We start from the raw sequence: 23146 nt of genomic DNA on the forward strand, positions 1-23146 counted from the left end.
GACCAGTACTACTCAAATTCGAACTACCTATCGAACCCGGAATACACTAGCCAGCGCTCCAAGCGGATGATGGGCTGCAGTTGTTGCATACACAGTAGGAACGCTAACCGATACTGCTGTAACCTGTGCAAGAGAAGTGTTATGAGAGTGAATGAAGAACCCAGCGAGTATGTTTTACTCAAACGATTTTACGGCCGATTCTGAAGTGAACACGTGGATAGTAGTAATAATGATAATAATAATATTGCTCAATGGTGTCGCAATAAAACGAGCTTCTCACTTTATACTAATGTCATTTGTTGATTGTCATTATTGACGATGGATATGTGAAATACACGTATATACATTTTGTGCCCAAACTATGCGGCAGCAAGATAGGTAGTGCTCAGTGTATATACATACATACATGCACACACAGACACAGGGTCGTCACTATAGTCAGTTAAAGTTTGTTTTGTTTAACGACACCACTGGAGCACATTGATTAATTAATCATCGGCTATTGGATGTCAAACATTTGGTAATTCTGACACGTAGTCATCAGAGGAAACCCGCTACATTTTTCCTAATGCAGTAAAGGATCTTTTATATGCACCATCCCAAAGACAGGATAGCACATGCCACGGCCTTTGATATACCAGTCGTGGTGCACTGGCTGGAACGAGAAAAAACCCCACCAATCAGTTGAATTGATCCACTGAGGTGATTCGATCCTGCGACGCAGGCACCTCAGGCGAGCACTCAACCGTGACAATAGTCAGAACCACATTGTTAAGAACTACGATAAATTACTCTTTCACCTTTATTTACCGTTAGATTTCCCCCACATTTTGACAGAAATATATTAAATATTAAATAACGTATACGTGATTTAATATTTTAAATATTTCTGTCGAAATTACCAAATGTTTGACATCCAATAACCGATGATTAATAAATCAATGTGCTCTAGTGGTTGTCGTTAAACAAAACAAACGCTTTTTTACGACAGGCAGCAAGGGATCTTTTATTTTTTGAACCAGTTATGGATCACTGGTCGGTGCAAGTGGTTTACACCTACCCATTGAGCCTTGCGGAGCACTCACTCGGGGTTTGGAGTCGGTATCTCGATTAAAAATCCCATGCCTCGACTGGGATCCGAACCCAGTACCTACCAGCCTGTAGACCGATGGCCTGCCACGACGCCACCGAGGCCGGTTGCTCTAGTGGTTGTCGTTAAACAAAACAAACTTTTTTTTTTTTTTTTTTTTTTTTTTGTGTAATGATTTGTTCACGATTTCTGTCTGGACAAAATGTGGGGGAAATCCATCGGTAATTCCAGGTAGGGAAGTAATTTATCGTAGTTGTTCAGTGGCGGATCCAGAAAATCCATTTTGGGGGGGGGGGGGGAGGGCCTGTGATATGAGGTGGAATGCCACAGGAACTTAGAAGGAGGTTTGGAGGGGGATCGTAAAAAAATGAAAATTAATATACATTTGTATAATAAAACCATAACTATCGCAAAATGTAGGGGGTGGGCGGGTTCCTCCCCCCCCCCCCCCCGCTAGATCCGCCTCTGTTGTTAACAATATGGTTCAGACTTTAGTGGAGTAAGGGGAGAACAGGGGTAAGAGCCACATGTTCTCGATTACCGGTAGTGTGATAATCCAACGGGTGAGGGCGCTTGCAGTTGGTTACTAATAAAACACATCTGTAAAGTCACCGGAAGATGGTTAGGGCGGTAGGCGTAGGCGGTTTTGGCCGTAAGAGTTGTTAGGTTTGTCCGGGGGACTGCCCCTCCCCCCCCCCCCGGAACCTTCCCCGGTTTCGGCCACACCGAAGTCCCCAATACGATGGGTGCCCCTAAGGATGGGGGCACCGAGACTGGAGGGCACGACGGTTGGGTTGGCCGGGGGGGGGGGGGGTGCTGGGTGGGTGGGGGATACTCCACCGGAAGATGGTTAGGGCGGTAGGCGTAGGCGGTTTTGGCCGTAAGGGTTGTTAGGTTTGTCCGGGGGACTGCCCCTCCCCCCCCCCCGGAGCTTTCCCCGGTTCGGCCACACCGAAGTCCCCAATACGATGGGTGCCCCTAAGTAAAACATATCCCCCTATTAAAAAACCCTCCTGTGGCTGAAGCCTAACCTCCTAGTCACCTGCCACCCCTATTTTGAGGGCTAATTAATATATTTAAAAAAAAAATTAAAATATATTTATATTTAGGACTGCCCGATCTAAATTTGCGTTACAAATTGTTAGTTGTTTGCTGTATATTAAATATTGTTTGGGAAAATAACGCAAAAAATTATTTATTGTAAAGTCCTTTTTCCCTGTTTGTTTAAATATCAAAATTGCCCCAGTAATTGTGCTGTCCCAGGTTGAACTACTGGCATCCGGTGGCCGAACCTGGGATAGACATGCTCGAAACCTTCGTGGTATAGGAGCATGTAAATATTTTATTGATTGATTGATTGACTGTAAAGTCAAACACTGTTTTATTAAAAGACGTTTTTAATTGACTACAAACAAATATTTACATGTTTATACCATATTTTACATTATATTTGCTTCTGTGATCATTTTAATGTATAATTTATAGAACAATTAATTAATTAACTGAAATGATTGTACACATCCAATAAAGATTTAACACTCAAAGACTGTGTGAACTTGATAAGTTCCACTGGTTCCCATGATGTGTATTTAACAGACGTCCGTGCTTTCATCATCAGAAACCCGTTGTCGGAGAATCGGCCTTTCACTTTGTAGGCATCCAACCAGACGTAAGGAGCAATTCGATTGGACGACAGTATTATTTCAAACTCAGTAGGTGACGTCTGTGTGACTGTGGTAATCTGAAATTAGTTGGTGGAATTTAGGATAATACCGTAGTGGATTTAAAAGGTGGCGGTAAATATAGAAACATGTTTTGATACATGAAGGTCATGTTCACCAATGCTGTAGAAATTAATTCCTTTTGAAAAATTATTTAAAGGGACATTCCTGAGTTTGCTGCAAGTTTTAAGACGTTATTGACTAACAGACTTTTTAACGATTGTAATTACATAACAAATATAATTTTCTTCATAAAATATTAGTGGCTGTATATTAAATGTGTTTCTGATCGTTCTAATTGTTGTACTAGGTTAAATTTCATTTTATTTCTTAATTTATATTTTTTTGTACGTACGAAATTATTTGAAGACAAAATCCAGTTTGGGCTTCTTACAAATATTAAGACGACCAGAAACGCATTGAATATACAGACACTGATATTCTAAACAAGAAAATATATTTAATATGTAAGTTTAATCGTAGAACTAGTTTTTTGGTCGGAAACATCTAACAATGCAGCAAACTCAGGAATGTCCCTTTAAAGTAAACATAACCTATTATAATCTGTTTCGCTCATCTTTGCTATCATTCGGTGGGGGTTTTTTTGGTTTTTTTAGCGGTACGTTCAACTAAAATTCACACATCATGTCCTGATCACATCTCAATTATCTAAAATGTCGAGGGAAAGAGTATAGTGGTTAGTTGTTAATGGTTAGTGAAAAAGAAGTCAATATAGCGGTCTATATACCTTCCTTTATGGGATCATACCGCTATTTCTGCCAATGAGCAAACAGTTCCATTGGGAAAAGTACCCCTTTTTAGCATCGCCATGATGAATGAGCCTCGCCATGATGTTCATCAGCGGAGCTTTTCTAATACCGATTTGTCCAGCGTCCGGCCAACAACTGTTCCTTTAAAGGGACATTCCTGAGTTTGTTGCAATTTTAAAGATGTCATCGACTAACAAAGACTTTTTAACGATTGTAATTACATATCAAATATATTTTTCTGCATAAAATATTAGTGGCTGTATATTAAATGTGTTTCTGATCGTTCTAATAGTTGTACTAGGTTAAATTTCATTTTATTTCCTAAAATATAGTTTTTTCATACGAATGAAATTATTTGAAGACAAAATACAGTTTGGGCTTCTTACAAATATCAAGACGACCAGAAACACATTGAATATACAGACATTAATATTCTAAACAAGAAAATATATTTAATATGTAAGTTTAATCGTAGAAATATTTTATTAGTCGGAAACATCTAACAATGCAGCAAACTCAAGAATGTACCTTTAAAGTCTATTTTAACCTACAGTTTTAATTGAATTATTCTGAAATGTGGTACAGTGATCCCCTAAGGCATGCTCCACAAACTAAAAGGAAGGAAGGAAGGAAATGTTTTATTTAACGACGCACTCAACACATTTTATTTACGGTTATATGACGTCAGACATTTGGTTAAGGACCACACAGATATTGAGAGGAAACCCGCTGTCTCCACTTCATGGGCTATTCTTTTCGATTAGCATCAAGGGATCTTTTATATGCACCATCCCACAGACAGGGTAGTACATAACACGGCCTTTGATATGCCAGTCGTGGTGCATTTGTATTTGTGAATTTTTTGTAAATGTTTTTAAAATGTAAACTGAAAATTTGAAAGTCTATCTTCTTCTAAGAGTTTTAAACGGATTGTTCTGAAACTTGGAACTGTGATTCTTTGGTCAGTCCACATAAACTAACAGACATATTTAGGCAATTTTGAATTTGTGAAATTTTATTAAATTTAAACATTTTAATTGGAAATTTAATACTGAAAATTTAAAAGTCTATCTTCTACTAGATGTTTGATTGTATGGTTCTAAATCTTAGTATAAGTATTTTCAGGGGATGTCTTCACAAACTAATAAAGAGATCTTTTAAAAATTTTAATTGAATATTTTAAAGTCTGTTTTGTCCTAGAGTTTTTATCAGATAGTTCTGACACTTGGTACTATGATTCTCTGGGAGTCTTCACAAACTCAGAAATATATATTTTTTGAATTTTTACTAAATTTGAAAAAATTAAATAAACATTTTACATTGAAAAATGCCAAAGATTCTTAAATTTGACACATGTATTTTCTAAGGTGGTCTTTACAAATTAATAAATTATCTACTATTGACAAAATTGATAATTAAATAGTGGAGCTATATAGGCTGATAGGAAACTTGTTTTTACATTATTTTGTTGGAATCAGAACTGATTTGATTGTTGTGTGTTGCAAAAGGTCTAACTTCGTTACTCCTATAAACACAGGGTTCGTTCCTGCTTCTAGAACTGAATGTTATACCAAGTAGTCCCTGTGGTTCCTGTCTACTGAGATTGAATGGTAGTTGCTTTCCTTTACGGAACCCTCGGAGTAAAAAGTAGTAAAATTTCAATCTCCAGTTGGCAAACCTTATTTTAAAAAGTAGAACGATGTTACAGAGGCTACGCTCTTCTTCTAAGATTTAAGGTAAAAAACAAAAAAGGTATGGCGTGATAGCATTTTCCTACATACTTTAATTTGTCATAAACAAATAGTTGAGCATGTTCACAAATACATTAAACATTAACAATTGTAGTCACCATTGTCGTAAAATTTTTGTAATTAAGAGAGGGCCTCCTAAGTTGGATAACTTGTGCCCAATACGTTTGTATATATAATATACATAATATACAATAAAATATGTTTTCAATAATAAAACAAAGATTTAAAGTAAACATTGTAATTCCGGTTTACTTGCTACATAGGCTAATGTCTGTATGTAAAAACAATAGTAGCGAGATACCTAAAGCTGTGCACTCATTATAGAGCCGGGGTGATCTGGGTCTGGGACTGGCATATCAAAGGCCGTGGTATGTGTTATCCTGTCTGTGGGATGGTGCATAAAAAAGATCCCTTGCTGCTAATTGTAAAGAGTAGCCCATGAAGTGGCGACAACGGGTTTCCTCTCTCAATATCCGTGTGGTCCTCAATCGTATAACCGTAAATAAAAAGTGTTGAGTGCATCGTTAAATAAAACATTTCCTTCCTTCATTAGACCTGTGGGACTAAACACTCCACCAATGAGGCCAGTTGATTCAAAACATTAAACCGCATTAATCATGTCGGCCTTTATTTTGTGAGCTTTTTGAAAATTAACCACTAAATGTGCCCTAAACTGATTTTAAAAGCTGAACCTACCGATATATGTGCTTTGGCCAATCCCTGAACATCTTTCATATATGACATTGGTAACCAGGTCGGTGATTGGCTGTCGTGTTCCTTGTACAGATAGAAGAAGCATTTCTGTTCGCGGATACAGCCAGCCTCCTTCATCATGTCCGCCATGCTTTTCGTGAACACCACCTCAGCAGATCTGTAGAGCTGAAACCAATGATCATAAGTATACGCATTTGAATAAAATAGATGACTACATCATATCATAAATCTGACTATGGGTTTTTTTATAGAAAAATTACTTTTAAACCGAGGTAAAATATCAAAAAGCATACATTTTTTATATTTAAGGAACACATACGAAAGCAATAATTTTCGCGTGGAATCAACCACTATTTTGACAAATGCCGATTCGACTGCATTGTCCGGAGAGATGACCTGATCATGTATTACGGTTTTGGCGTTCAGATTTATATCCTTTCAACGGGTAGAAACTCGTCATTTGAGGGGCATTAAAATCAAAGGGACATTCCTGAGATTGCTGCAATTTTTAAGATGTTATCGACTAACAGAAACTTTTTAAGATTGTAATTACATATCAAATAAATATATAAATATTAGTGGGTGTATATTAAACGTGTTTTTAATCGTAATATTTATACTAGGTTAAATTTCATTTTATTTCTTACAATATTTTTTTTTTCGTACGTAGGAAATTATTTGAAGACAAAATCCAGTTTGGGCTTCTTACAAATATTAAGAAGACCAGAAACACATTGAATATACAGACACTAATATTCTAAGCAAGAAAATATATTCACTATGTAAGTTTAATCGTAGAACTATTTTATTAGTCGGAAACATCTTATAATGCAGCAAACTCAGGCATGTCCCTTTAAAGCCTTTCAGGCATTGGGATCAGGAGGATAATAAGTCATACACGAGTAACATATTTTATTTATAGTTTTCATCAAATTGGTTTGACTCTTTTGGACCCATATAATGTCAGACTACGAGGTGATTTAATCAAGGGTTTCAACAGCAAAGGGAATAAATGAATGAACGAATGTTTAACGACACCCCAGGCTATTGGGTGTTAAACTATGGTACATGTGTACATGCAAAAATTAAGTGATGAACAACATCAATATAAAAATTCAAAAGTTACATTAAAGGGACATTCCCGAGTTTGCTGCATTGTAAGATGTTTCCGACTAATAAAATAGTTCTACGATTAAACTTACATATTAAATATATTTTCTGGTTTAGAATATCAGTGTCTGTATATTCAATGCGTTTCTGGTCGTCTTAATATTTGTAAGAAGCCCAAACTGGATTTTGTCTTCAAATAATTTCGTGCGTACAAAAAAAAATACTTTAGGAAATATAATGAAAATTAACATAGTACAAATATTAGAACGATCAGAAACACGTTTAATATACAGCCACTAATATTCTAAACAAGAAAATATATTTAATATGTAAGTTTTATCGTAGAATTATTTTATTAGTCGATAACATCTTAAAACATTGCAGTAAACTCAGGAATGTCCCTTTAAAACACAAAATACAAATATCACAGATAGGTAAAATTAAAATTTAGAATAAACTTCAATATCATGAAGAAATTGCAACAAAAGTTCAGGATGGAATCGAAATAATTTTATCACATATATCTTTTCTAGTTTCTCTCAGATTATTGCACTCCACCAAAATGTGGAAGGTATGCCATCACAACTGTCTAAATATCCCTTGATATTTGTCTTGTGCAGATTTAGACTTGTCAAACTAGTCTTTGACATGACAGTCCTCCTATTCACTTTAAACTATAAACAGTATATAACTCCGGGGAGTGGGAATCTTATGAAGTTTTAAAGTAGGAAGAATGTATCGTTCTGGGAATGGCAGTCCTCCTATAGACACAACAATCTGACAGTGATTCATGGGGGCAGTCGCAACCTTCTCATGACATACCCGTGACTGTCTACTAATGGGGGCGGGACGTAGCCCAGTGGTAAAGTGCTCGCCTGATGCGCGGTCGGTTTGGGATCGATCCCCGTTGGTAGGCACATTGGGATATTTCTCATTCCAGCCAGTGCATCACGACTGGTATATCAAAGGCCGTGGTATGTGCTATCCTATAAAAATGGGAAAATGTATTGGGTGTCCTCTCTAAGACTATATGTCAAAATTATCAATGATTTATTAATCAATGTGCTCTAGTGATGTCGTTGAACAAAACAAACTTTAACAGTCTACTAGTGTGGGAATATGATGTTTAATACGAACTTAATATACCACTTGAAATGTCTACCTTAAAGGGAATTTCCCACGTTTTCAAAGCAGTGAAACTGTCCCAGGAATACATCTGAATGACCAGTTGACCAGTGGTAACAGAGTCGACTTTGGACATCAGGTGGACTGCCTCTGATCGCAGGAACTCACTGTGTAGCATCTGAACAAATGAAGAATCGGGTTGAAATCGTAGATTGCCCGTCGCCGAGTCTCGAACCTCGAGAACCGGGACTTCATCAACAACCACAGACACACTCAGATTACCACTGGCAATGTACGGAGAGATCAGTGTCGGAGAAAAGAATTTCCTCGCGTAATAGTGTAACATTTTCCACTTCCCTTCGTAATCTGTAATATAAATAAATAAATAAATAAATATACTATTTAATATGGATCTAATTCAGTGATTTCTGACTGAGACAAACAATTCAAAGGCGGGTATTTGACTTTGAGCAATGGTAAACGATGCTACAATTAAAAACCCATTAAATGGTTGTTTTCATAAGTATTGTCAAAAACAAAGTTTTCCAAACAAAATGGAAACAACTTTATAACAGGTAGTATGATATTCCAATGAACTCTTAGCCTGCCTTATGCAAATTCTGATTTATTAAACTAGTCTTTGGAGTGGCAGTCCTTCTACAGGCGGTGACGACCTGTAAAGGATGTCCTATGGAGTGGCAGTCCTCTTATACCGTAAAACGAGGTACCTAATAGTGATTCATGGAAAGTATAAGGGACGGGACGTTCCAGTCAGTGCATCACGACTGTAACATCAAAGGACGTGGTATGTGCTATTCTGTTTGTGGGATGGTGTATATAAAAAATCACTTCCTACTAATTGAAAAATGTAGTGGGTTTCCTTTCTAAGACTATATATCAAATTACCAAATGTCTGACATCCAGTAGCCGATGATTAGTAAGTCAATGTACTCTAGTAGTGTCGTTAAACAAAACAAACTATAACGTTTTTGAAATGAATGACAACTTTGTCAAAATGTCCTTTCCACGATTGAAAAAATAAACACATTGTAACAAAATAATAATTTGCACAAGAGTAAGATATGGATTAATATTATGATTAACTTAATTTTGTTTAAAAATGCCTGTCAATAAAATTAAAATCAAAAAAGAAAAAGAAAAGAAACAGTTGCCAACTTGCCAACTACAGGCCATAACGACCATGTTACAATTTACAATTTGAATCAATATGATTTTTTTTTTTTTTTAGCCTGAACTACTAATTCAGAACTGCTACTGAATAGCTAAATATACTATTTCTAGAGCAGAGCAGGGAAGGAAACGCCACACAGAAACTGGACTGGGGAAAACTTACCAATAGAAGCCCATGATGGAGCTTGCCAGATGTCATTTAATTGCCAGTAGAGGGCGCCCATTGTTAATCCTCTTCCATCAGGCATCAAGTCGGTTTGCCAGCGGCGGTAATGTTCTGCTTCCGTCCTAATCGACTCGGCTTGATTGATCTAAATTGATTTGAAAATTAGATGAAATCAATTACGAAATTTGAACTAAACAATAACTCTCGCTGCTTTGAAATTGTCAACTATAATTTCCATAGTTTTTGTCTGTCCATATAAATATTACGCGCACGCACACACACACACACACACCACACACACAGAGAGAGAAAGATATATATACATACATACATACATACAGAGAGAGAGAGAGAGAGCGAGAGAGAGAGAGAGAGAGAGAGAGAGAGAGAGAGAGAGAGAGAGAGAGAGAGAGAGAGAGAGAGAGAGAGAGAGAGGGAGGGAGGGAGGGAGGGAGGGATGCAGGAAGAGAGAGAGAGAGAGAGAGAATGAATGAATGAATGTTTAACGACACCCCAGCACGAAAAATACATCGGCTATTGGGTGTCAAACTATATTAATGCAAATAAATAAAGTGATGATCAAGATCAATATAAAAATTCAAGACTTAAACAAAAACAGTGTAAAGAACTGTGCAAAAACACAAATATCACATAATTTTACGGATACTGAATATTACTAAAAACTTCAATTTTGTGCTGTATTGGCCATTCTCAAAGAGAATGTTACACCCCTGCACCACGGTGAGGTTACAGCACACGCATGGGAGAGAGAGAGAGAGAGAGAGAGAGAGAGAGAGAGAGAGAGAGAGAGAGAGAGAGAGAGAGAGAGAGAGAGAGAGAGAGAGAGAGAGAGAGAGAGAGAGAGTATTGGCTTGTCTTTTTATGTTTTGCTGGCTATAATTATGAAATGAAATAAACTTGAGTCCATGACATTTTGAAAAATGTTTAGGCTTTCTGATAGAAAATAATTTAAGGGTACATAATAAAAAACAAAATAAACTATAAGTATCCCTACTGGTTAGTTATGGGTTGGAAATTTATTTAAAATTAAACACTGCATTGTATGTACTTTGACAAATTTTAAACAGCAGATCTCATACTTTCATCTATCTAAACATTAAACAATATATATTCATTAAAGGGACATACCCTAGTTTTTAACTACTAAGGCATATTTTTTACTATTAGAGCCGTTTTTGAGAACTGAAATCATACGTTACTTAGATTTTATTGTTTAGATTATCCATTTCCTCATATTTAAAGTGTTTTTGGTCATCCTGGTCTTTTTAATATCACAAAATGCATTTCTCATATTTTTAAAAATGCATGTGCGTCTGAAAAGTAACTGTTATGGAGTCAAGTTTTAGTCTATTTTTTTTTAGAGTATTTTACCATTTCAAAGTCACAGATTCATGGTTCACTGTAACTTTGTCCAAATGTGTTACAGGTTTGTACATTAACTGGGTTGAAACTAGGGTATGTCCCTTTAATTTTCGAGATTTTAGCGAACGCAATTTTACCTTCCGTACCCTCTGGCAAAAACCCTGACCTGATCATACTGGGTATGTCTTCGAATAAATTGGTTTGGGAATGCATGAATGAATGAATGAATGAATGAATGAATGAATGTTTAACGACACCCCAGCACGAAAAATATATCGGCTACTGGGTGTCAAACTATGGTATATGCAAAACATTAAAAATTAGTTTGGGAATGCTACAACCGAAATGTGTCGGACTTATAAACTGAGAACAATAGAATTGCGTGTGCTGTTTCAAGGCCACGAAGTGTTCATTCGGACATTTCTAATCTAAAGCATCATCAACACCTCTAGTTCTTGACTGGCCACAATAGATCAGTGTCTACTGCGCTCACAAGCCAATGATTCGCAGCAAATACGCTGTTTACCCTAGAGAGTTGTGAGGACTGCCAGTACAATTATCAACCGATATACTAGTAGTACAATGGATAATTAACTAGACCAGGCTATTAACTGTAACGACGAAGTTGGCCAACTCGACGGCTGCGTTGTATCTTATGATGAATGCGTTCAGATTAACAACTAATCGGTTGTAGGAGTTGTATACGACGAGAGTCGAGTTGTAAGAGTGCACAGACTAGCAGCTGGACAGTCGTAGAAGTCGCGAGAGCAGAAAGTTGGCCAACTTTGTGCTGGCAGTTGGTAGTTTGACACTAGCATAAGAATAAAACCTAACGCATTTGTTGTATCACATTTCGCAGCAAGATACACGGTATTCACAACGTAAATTACCGAAACGCATAATTTCAAACATGACGTAGCCCAGTGGTAGAGCGCTCTCTCGATGCGCGGTCGGTGTGGGATCGATCCCCGTCGGTGGGCCCATTGGGCTATTGCTCGTTCCAGCCAGTGCACCACGACTAGCATATCAAAGACCGTGGTATGTACTACACTGTCTGTGGGATGGTGTATATAAAAGATCCCTTGCTGCTAATCGAAAAGAATAGCCCATGAAGTAGCGACAGCGGGTTTCCTCTCTCAATATATGTGTGGTCCTTATCCATATGTCTGACGCCATATAACCGTAAATAAAATGTGTTGAGCGCGTTGTTAAATAAAACGAATATATGGTTATGTAAATTTCAATTTATCTGATCATTTCTTGTACCATTTCGGTTGTAAAGTGTACTGCATGTACCCAGAGGCGGTTCCAAAGGAGCGGAATAGGGAACCCCGTCCCTCTAAAAAAAAATAATAAAAAAGTGTAGTGCACCTTTTAAAAAAATAATTTGGTTACACTTTGAATTGAAGTGCCCTTTTCAAGTAATTGATCCATATACTCTTTTGCCCTTGGTCTTCTCTCTAAAATATTTCCTCGGACCGGCTTTGCATGCTACCACAAACCTCAAGGCAAGCTGCGTCTTGACTGATCAATGGATTATGATGCTAATAAACAGCGACCGTGATACATCTCACACAACAGACAACGTGACAGATCACAAGACATTCCATGTTCCACTGATAGAGGCGGCACGAAGCCCAATGGTAAGTAGCTCTCGCGTGAGGCGCGGTCGGTCTGGGATCGATCACCGTCGGTGGACCCATTGGGCTATTTCTCATTCCAGCCAGTGCACCACGACTTATATATAAAAGTCCGTGGATGGAGTTACCGGCTTCCGGTCGGGCTGCTGGTGCTCTCTTGCACTTGCCAGCGCAGGCGGTCCCCTCTCTCACCCACCTGTTTCTTTCAATGAACCGTTGAAAAATGTGCCAAAATTCCTTCAAAATTGTTTGCACTACTTTCCTTTTGACTTAATTCTATGGGATATTAAAAATTCAATAGCACAAAAATTGTCTCCCGCCCACTACTGATTCCAGTCTGGCTGCTGGTGCTCCCTTGCACTTCTAAACCTTTCCTGTCCTGGGCGGAGGAACCGGCCGAGGTCAGCACCTGTGCCCAGGACAGGTGTGCACTACAACAGCTTGCTCTGAATATGCACGTTAAACACTCTGACCTGACCTGACCTGCATATAAATGATCCCTTGCTACTAATGGAAGTAAGGTAGCGGGGTTAGACTATGTTAGAATTACCAAGTGTTTGACACCCAAAGGTATTATATCGCCTATGTACTGTCTTACATGTGTTAAGTATTAGACAGAGGATGTAAGTGTGTGTGTGTGTGTGTGTGTGTGTGTGTGTGTGTGTGTGTGTGTGTGTGTGTGTGTGTGTGTGTGTGTGATATTTTCTTTTTCTTTTTTCCAGTCGCCCAATAACACGACCCACAGACATTGTGGTTGGCCTCCCAATGTACATAGTAGGCATAGAAAAGGCGGAATCTGTTGGCAAGTCTGCTTTGAATTTTACCCCACACCAGTGTTGGTGCCCCATACAGTGATTGTAAACATCATATTAACCGATATATCTTTTCGACTTGGCAAGATGATTGGCCGATGCGGTTGAGAACAAGCTTCATTCTGTCAAGACAGTCCTGTGATAGTGACAGTCCTCCTACAGGCGGTGCAGGAAAGATGAGGTAGTCTTGTGTCGTGTCCGCATCGGCCATACATATTTGACACATTAGTTGTGAAGAAGCACCCTCTACAGTGTGACTACTGCCAGTATACGTTGAGTGTGCACCACCACATTTTGGAGGAATGTAATCATCTGGAGCTGCCGAAAAAAGGTTTATTTTGTGACAAAAATTTGGTAGAATATTTCAAATTCAGCCCAGATTTAATTTTAAAGTGTTTACAAACTTTAAAAATTATACTTACCTTGATTTTTGTGTTGCATTGTACTTTTCGCCACGGCTCTTTACACTAGTTTTACACAATTATATAATTTTTATTTCAAATGTAAACAGTCACTTATTTCAACTTATTTTCATGCTTATATCCAATTAAGGTTCAAGCACGCTGTCCTGGGCACATACCTCAGCTATCTAGGCTGTCTGTCCAGGACAGTGGGTTAGTTGTTAGTTTAGTTAGTGGTTAGTGAGAGAGAAGAGGGTGTAGTGGCCTTACAACTACTCATTGAGTCGTTAAAACTCGCTCTGGATGGGAGCCGGTACCGAGCTGCGAACCCTGTACCTACTAGCCTCGTGTTGTAAACATTCATATCCTTGTACTTACCTTTGTTCATTCATTCATTCATTCATCCATTCATTCATACATTTATTCCCAATGTGGTTGGCCCGCAATATAAAATCATGGTTAAATGCCAATGCCTACTTGAGTACGGAAGGAAGGAAGAAAGGAAATGTTTTATTTAACGATGCACTCAACACATTTTATTTATGGTTATATGGCGTCGAACATATGGTTAAGGACCACGCAGATATTGAGAGAGGAAACCCGCTGTCGCCACGTCATGGGCTACTCTTTTTCGATTAGCAGAAAGACATCTTTTATATGCGCCATCCCACAGACAGGAGAGCACATACCACGGCCTTTGATATACCAGTCGTGGTGCACTGGCTGGAGCGAGAAATAACCCAAATGGGCCCACCGATAGGGATCGATCCTAGACCGACCGCGCATCAAGCGAACGTTTTACCACTGAACTACGCCCCGCCCCACCTGTGTACGGTGTTTTTACGTGTGTAAAGTATTGTCTCACCTGTGTCAGGTATTGTCTCACCTGTGTCAGGTATTGTCTCACCTGTGTAAAGTATCGTTTTCACCTGTGTAAAGTATTGTCTCACCTGTGTCAGGTATTGTCTCACCTGTGTAAAGTATTGTCTCACCTGTGTAAAGTATTGTCTCAACTGTGTCAGGTATTGTCTCACCTGTGTCAGGTATTGTCTCACCTGTGTAAAGTATCGTTTTCACCTGTGTAAAGTATTGTCTCACCTGTGTCAGGTATTGTCTCACCTGTGTAAAGTATTGTCTCACCTGTGTAAAGTATTGTCTCACCTGTGTCGGGTATTGTCTCACCTGTGTAAAGTATCGTTTTCACCTGTGTAAAGTATTGTCTCACCTGTGTCAGGTATTGTCTCACCTGTGTAAAGTATTGTCTCACCTGCGTAAAGTATTGTCTCAACTGTGTCAGGTATTGTCTCACCTGTGTAAAGTATTGTCTCACCTGTGTAAAGTATTGTCTCAACTGTGTCAGGTATTGTCGCACCTGTGTAAGATATTGTCTCACCTGTGTAAGATATTGTCTCACCTGTGTCAGGTATTGTCTCACCTGTGTAAAGTATTGTCTCAACTGTGTCAGGTATTGTCTCACCTGTGTAAAATATTGTCTCAACTGTGTCAGGTATTGTCTCACCTGTGTAAAGTATCGTTTTCACCTGTGTAAAGTATTGTCTCACCTGTGTCAGGTATTGTCTCACCTGTGTAAAGTATTGTCTCACCTGTGTAAAGTATTGTCTCAACTGTGTCAGGTATTGTCTCACCTGTGTCAGGTATTGTCTCACCTGTGTAAAGTATCGTTTTCACCTGTGTAAAGTATTGTCTCACCTGTGTCAGGTATTGTCTCACCTGTGTAAAGTATTGTCTCACCTGTGTAAAGTATTGTCTCACCTGTGTCGGGTATTGTCTCACCTGTGTAAAGTATCGTTTTCACCTGTGTAAAGTATTGTCTCACCTGTGTCAGGTATTGTCTCACCTGTGTAAAGTATTGTCTCACCTGCGTAAAGTATTGTCTCAACTGTGTCAGGTATTGTCTCACCTGTGTAAAGTATTGTCTCACCTGTGTAAAGTATTGTCTCAACTGTGTCAGGTATTGTCGCACCTGTGTAAGATATTGTCTCACCTGTGTAAGATATTGTCTCACCTGTGTCAGGTATTGTCTCACCTGTGTAAAGTATTGTCTCAACTGTGTCAGGTATTGTCTCACCTGTGTAAAATATTGTCTCAACTGTGTCAGGTATTGTCTCACCTGTGTAAAGTATTGTCTCAACTGTGTCAGGTATTGTCTCACCTGCGTAAGATATTGTCTCACCTGTGTCAGGTATCGTCTCACCTGTGTCAGGTATCGTCTCACCTGTGTCAGGTATCGTCTCACCTGTGTCAGGTATTTTCTCACCTGTGTCAGGTATTGTCTCACCTGAGTAAAGTATTGTCTCAACTGTGTCAGGTATTGTCTCACCTGTGTCAGGTATTGTCTCACCTGTGTAAAGTATTGTCTCAACTGTGTCAGGTATTGTCTCACCTGCGTAAGATATTGTCTCACCTGTGTCAGGTATTGTCTCACCTGTGTCAGGTATTGTCTCACCTGAGTAAGATATTGTCTTACCTGCATCAGGTATTGTCTCACCTGTGTAAGATATTGTCTTACCTGCATCAGGTATTGTCTCACCTGTGTAAGATATTGTCTTACCTGCATCAGGTATTGTCTCACCTGTGTAAGGTATTATCTTACCTGCATCAGGTATTGTCTCACCTGTGTAAGGTATTGTCTCACCTGTGTTAGGTATTGTCTCACCAGTGTAAGGTATTATCTCACCTGTGTCAGGTAAATGAGATCCTTGAACTTCTGTTTAGTATCGGGTGTGTCAGGTTGCTGCATGTGCTGTATGACCTCAGACAACATCTCCATTTGACCTGGCAGATGAATAAAGTACTTACACATCAAGCCAGATTTAATTAACTGTATGTTTCATGCCTGTATAAGTTCAAACATTTATATTAAAATATTAATAATAACGACACTCTTTTCAACAAAGCACCTTGAGATTGTCTTACTAATATTAACTTATAACGAATGTAGGACAATTGCTCACCGGACAATTGCTCACCGGACAATTGCTCACCGGACCACTTAATTAATATTTTTTGTTTAAATAAAAATTTCATTTCCAGTATCAGTGGGTGTATAGAAATATCAATTAAACACAATAAAATAACAAAATTAATTCCAAATTAACTATATTTTATTCCAATTCAGCACATCAGTTCAGCATAGAAATGTCAGTTAAACACATTTTAATAAAATAACAAAACCAATTATAAAACAACTATATTTTAAACAAGTTCAGCACATCAGTTCAGTATAGAAATGTTCAGCACAATCGAATATTGTGCGAGAGTTCTATAATACTCCAGAGTTTGACGACATTAGTGTGATCATGAAAAAGGAAAGTAAACAGTAATAATAATAAAGGTGAGCAATTGTCCTATTTCTCACTTTATTGGTGAGCAATTGTCCGATGAGCAATTGTCCGGTGAGGTATTGTCCGGTGAGCAATTGTCCGGTGAGGTATTGTCCGGTGAGCAATTGTCCGGTGAGCAATTGTCCGTACTCCACTTATAACATTATCTTGAGACTGTTTAATATATAGGTGATGGGCGTACTATTGATTCTTCCTATACCCCGTTTTATGAAGCGATCTTACCGCTAAGATCACCTTTAAATTAATAGTTATGTACCTAATAAGGCGATATTACCGCTAAGATCGCTTTTAAATTAATAGTTATGTACCTAATAAGGCGATATTACCGCTAAGATCGCCTTTAAATTCATAGTTATGTACCCAATAAGGCGATATTAACGCTAAGATCGCCTTTAAATTGATACTTATGCACCTAATAAGGCGATATTACCGCTAAGATCGCCTTTAAATTAATACTTATGCACCTAATAAGGCGATATTACCGCTAAGATCGCCTTTAAATTAATACTTATGTACCTAATAAGGCGATATTACCGCTAAGATCGCCTTTAAATTAATACCTATGCACCTAATAAGGCGATATTACCGCTAAGATCGCCTTTAAATTAATACTTATGCACCTAATAAGGCGATATTACCGCTAAGATCGCTTCGTGGAACGGGCCCCTGATCTTCAACGCATATTTAATCAGCTGTTATTGTGTTATGTTTTAACAACAAAGATCAGATAATTTGAGAAGAAACCCGCTGTCTTCACACAGGTAATTATAAGTGGTCTTTTATATAAATTTTCCTATAGACAGAATAACATATATACTCTGGTCTTCGATATTCCAGCCATTGAGCATTGGTTGAAATGCAATCCGATCAGTAGAGCTAATTTTAATCAGATTGGTTGAAATGAGAATAAACCATAGCACACGCTGATCGAGATACTAGTATATTTTATGACTCAATGTATCCATATGGCCTAATGATAATATCAACTCGCTCTTCATGTAGGATTTAGAGGCGGGGGGGGGGGGGGGGGGGATCTAGGATATATATATATATATATATATATATTATTTATTTATTTATTTTATAAAAATAATTTCGTCAAAGGAATTTTTTTTTTAGGGTGGGGGACGGGTCCTCTCCTTGAATCCGCCTCTTCTTTAGCGTGTTGACAAATCCCCAAACCGCTTATTGTAGCAAAATATTTAGACGAAATCTCCATCCACTGATTATAGAATAGATATAGAATATGATGTATTTTTTTAACTTATAAAATTGTATTATTATTACCAAATGGATGGTGTTGTCGATGTGCCGCCATATCCCCCCAGTAGTCGAAGTCAGACTCTAGAAAAACATCTTCCAGAGTTTCTGCATCACACCATGCCTGGACTCCAAACTCGGACGTAAAACGTGGAATAGGAAACGTGCTGTCGTTGTACAGATTGCCGAGGTAGTTGTAGTAGTGAGCTGCGTAATAAAATAGCCAGGTGACAGAAAAAGGAAAAATGTAGATGATTGTTTCAAGTATGTGTTCAGTACACGTGCTTTAAGTGCTATATGAAACTGAAGGGGTGGGGGTAGGGGTAGCTTCCTACACATGACGTATTGTCTCCACACTGTCCTATATACGACGTATTCTCTCCACACTGTCCTATATACGATGTATTCTCTCCACGCTGTCCTATATACCACGTATTCTCTATATGGCATAGGTTGTAATTTTTTTTATACATGACGTACCAATAATTTATTTTCGAGGGGTGTAATTTTCGCGCTAAAAGAAATTAGTCATGTTCGCGGAATTAATATTTCGCGCATCTCTGATTAAACCAAATTTTTTTATATAGAAGCGTAGATCGTTTGTAAATCACTATGATCCAAAATGTCTTTACTCTTGTGGTTAAAAAATTCCATTTTAATTCCATCCTCCGATATTGCCTCCTTAAAAAAAAATCGTAATCCTAAAAAAAAGAAAAAAGTGTGGGCTTATTATCTCCAAAACGTCGTATACGTCACTTATTCTCTCCAAAACGTCCTAGTCTCCACAATGTTATATATAGTAGTATATGAGTATCTCTTTAAGGTCCTGAATATCACCTAAAGCCTCTATAAGAAGTTTGCTTTGTTTAACGATACCACTAAAGCACAGTGATTTATTAATCATGGGCTATTGGATGTCAAACATTTGGTAATTTTCACATATAGTCTTAGAGAGGCAACCCGCTACATTTTTCCATTAGCAGCAACTGATCATTTATATGCACCATCCCACAAACATGATAGCACATACCACGGTCTTTGATATACCAGTCGTGGTGCATTGGCTGGAATGATAAATAGCCCAATGGTGCCTATATAATGTCCCACATGTCAGTCTATAATATACACGATATTATTTCGTCATAATTTCCTATGCAAGACTTTCTTTCTCCGTAATAGTATATACATGTATGTGATGTTATACCCTATTAACACTGTCATATGACTTGACTAGGACAAATACTAAGACTTGATGACAAAAAATGTATATAACCTACACATATTCTCGCCAAACCATTATGTCCACGTACATAGTATACTCTATACAGTAATATTATACACATGATTTAATGTCTCCATAGTGATCCTCGCCAGCATCCTTGGTCACCCATTCTTGCTTCAGTTCCACACCATCATTAAGACTTGATGACAAAATGTACACATGCACCTTATACATAACTTAATCTCATCATAATGTGATGTATGTACATGTAAATGTAGGCCTATATGATATAGTCTAGACATGATATTATAATATTGTGTACATGAACATGATTAAGTCTACATACGACTTACTATCTCCGTAATGCTCGTCATCAGGATTCGTGGCCACCCATCCTTGTCTCGGAGTCTCCACATCATCACTGGGACTTGATGACAGAAATTATACCCCCTATATATAACCTGATATTTCCATAATAGTAGATACATGTACCTGATATTGCCTACACGCGACTTACTGTAGTTACAAGGATCCTTGGCCACCCATCCTTGTCTCTGAGTGTCTACGCCATCACTGGGACTTGATGAGAGCAATTACACACCCTAGTATATAATATATATAATATATAGCTTAATTGTACCATGGTGTTATGACTTACTGTCTCCATAAAGCTCATCACCAGGATCCTTGGCCACCCATCCTTGTCTCCGAGTCTCTACGCCATCACTGGGACTTGATGAGAGCAATTACACACCCTAGTATATAATATATATAATATATAGCTTAATTGTACCCTGGTGTTATGACTTACTGTCTCCATAGAGCTCATCACCAGGGTCCTTGGCCACCCATCCTTGTCTCTGAGTCTCTACGCCATCACTGGGACTTGATGAGAGCAATTACACACCCTAGTATATAATATATATAATATATAGCTTAATTGTACCCTGGTGTTATGACTTACTGTCTCCATAGAGCTCATCACCAGGGTCCTTGGCCACCCATCCTTGTCTCTGAGTCTCCACGCCATCGCTAGGACTTGATGAAAGGAATTCTCTTGTGCAGTCTTCACTGAGGACAATCGGTCTGACAGTGTCAATGTACAGTTTGATGTAGTCGTCGTAGTATCGAGTGTAGTTGGGTTTGGAGCTGAGTAAACAACATACACAGATTCAGTGTGTCTCAGAGAGTTAGTGAACAGCTAGGATGAACTCATTGTAATAAACAAAGATGGCGCTGAGCAGGCTCCTCGACAACGGTTTTGTCCTTAAACGCGGCTTTACTATCAATAAAATAATAAAATAGCAATGTTTTGGATGGAAATATTTTCAGGGTTTTTAAAGGGACATTCCTGAGTTTGCTGCAATTTTTAAGATGTTATCGACCAACAGAGACTTTTTAACGATTGTAATTACATATCAAATATATTTTTTCTGCATAAAATATCAGTGGCTGTATATTAAACGTGTTTCTGATTGTTCTACTATTTGTACTAGGTTAAATTTCATTTTATTTCCTTAAATATATTTTTTCGTACGTACGAAATTATTTGAAGACAAAATCCAGTTTGAGCTTCTTACAAATATTAAGACGACCAGAAACACATTGAATATACAGGACACTGATATTCTAAACAACAAAATATAATTAATATGTAAGTTTAATCGTAGAAATATTTTGTTTTTCGGAAACATTTTACAATGCAGCAAACTCAGGAATTCCCCTTTAAAAGGTTGATTGTGTTTATATAATACTGAGACAGCAAAAACGATCTGTTACTATGGTAAAAAAAACCCCACCCCAAAACCCCCGGACAATCCCGTTAAAGCTATCTCCGTAAAGACAATTTATATATATACAAAAACAAACATTTGAAGATAGTGTCACATGCAGCTAACTTTAGGAGCAACTATTCGCCGAAATAATACATATTAATCGTCGTAAATATTAAATTTTGAGTAGCTATTTTATAATATCGAAATAAAGTTACCTATAGGACCGAAGAATGCCTTCGTTTTCGTTATTTCCAGCCCAGACAGCAACAGACGGACGATGCTTCAAACGGCGAACCTGACATGCAAGAAATAAGGTCAACGTTTAGAGGGTGAATCGAGCACTTTGGGTAAGTAATACTTACGTAGCCAGGATTTCATATTTGGGGGCATCCACACTGGTGTGTGTGTGTGTGTGTGTGTGTGTGTGTGTGTGTGTGTGTGTGTGTGTGTGTGTGATAACCAAATTGTTTATGAATCATAATAGCAGTATAAATGTTGATTAAATCGCTCAAGTATGTACATAGGCGTACGGGCTCAGACCTTGCGGATGCGATCGCGCTTGTACAGCGCACGTAATTTCAATCTGACGAGTGTGAAAAGCAGCGCACGTTACACTCGACAAACGGTGCACGTAAAGTAGATGGCTATATTTATTTCCACTATTTACAAAAATCAAAAGTTTTCATAACTCATTTAGCTGATAGAAAGGTCCTTTTATTAAAACAATAAAAATTAAAAACATTGCAGTGGCTTCCATGCAGTCGTTAAACTGGTATTTCTCTTCGTTGAACAAATCGGGAAATACTTGTTTAATAGACAATTTTGTAGACGTACCAGTCAAAATCCAATAGGAGCTACACTGTTTATTTTATTTATTTTAGAGAGTATTTTTCACTCTCCTTAGCATATTGAGGTGTGCGATTTTCCACTCGCCTATAATTTTCAAAAACCAAGGACTGCGGGCTCCCATTTTTGTAGGGAGGGGGCAGGCTGGCTTTTGCCCGTATTAAACGAAATTGCCCGATTCTGAATAACAACATTAATTCATATTAGTATTACTGTCAAACAGTTATACAGGGTTGTAAACGAATCACTACGCATTTTTACATGGATTATAGCTAATTGTGACGGTAAAATGATTGAAATATGTGGTAAAAAGGTCTTAGGTTAGCTAATTTCCCCCGAATATCTGTATAATGTTTGTCCGAATATGAGGTTTTGGTCCAGAACATTGAGTATGTAGATATATACTCTTAAAAACAAGAGTAGGGTAATTCTAATAAGAATTTACAATTGCCAAAATTGTAAGGTATATTAGCTGTGGGGAATGGTTATATGATAATAGTGAATTAATTGGGCAAACATTATAACCGGTAGTTCAGTATTACAGTAGGTTTTATGACCACCAAAGATACTGAAGAACGATTGAGGTCAGAAGTGAAATTTGAAAGTTGACGTTTGTGTATCAGTAAATCGCAAATTCAAACAATAAAAATGACTAAAAACAAAACAATAACAACTGTATGATCAACAGAATGAAAACGATTGACAGAAATAATGTTCCACAGTGATTAATCGACCTTCCTGGAAATTGTCAAAATCGAGAATGATACCCCACGCACGTGAACGGGGCAACTGCGTGATGCATGT

The 23146-nt window shown here is 37.9% G+C and overlaps 1 protein-coding gene across 1 annotated transcript in view; it reads right to left on the reverse strand.

Moving 5' to 3' along the window:
* Positions 1-2331: 2331 nt before the first annotated feature.
* The window catches only part of LOC121387545 (beta-mannosidase-like), a 33390-nt gene continuing 12575 nt past the window's right edge, over positions 2332-23146 (reverse strand). Inside the window, exons 10-17 of the mRNA XM_041518703.1 lie at positions 21712-21791; positions 20686-20870; positions 18527-18706; positions 16573-16670; positions 9636-9783; positions 8319-8647; positions 6029-6211; positions 2332-2831 (exon numbers count right to left, since the gene is read on the reverse strand). Of these exons, the coding sequence (XP_041374637.1) occupies positions 2589-2831; positions 6029-6211; positions 8319-8647; positions 9636-9783; positions 16573-16670; positions 18527-18706; positions 20686-20870; positions 21712-21791 (1446 nt within the window). The 3' untranslated portion in view covers positions 2332-2588. The remainder of the gene's footprint in view (positions 2832-6028; positions 6212-8318; positions 8648-9635; positions 9784-16572; positions 16671-18526; positions 18707-20685; positions 20871-21711; positions 21792-23146) is intronic.

This window comes from Gigantopelta aegis, chromosome 2 (assembly GCF_016097555.1).
Source record: "Gigantopelta aegis isolate Gae_Host chromosome 2, Gae_host_genome, whole genome shotgun sequence".
Taxonomy (NCBI): Eukaryota; Metazoa; Mollusca; class Gastropoda; order Neomphalida; family Peltospiridae; genus Gigantopelta; species Gigantopelta aegis.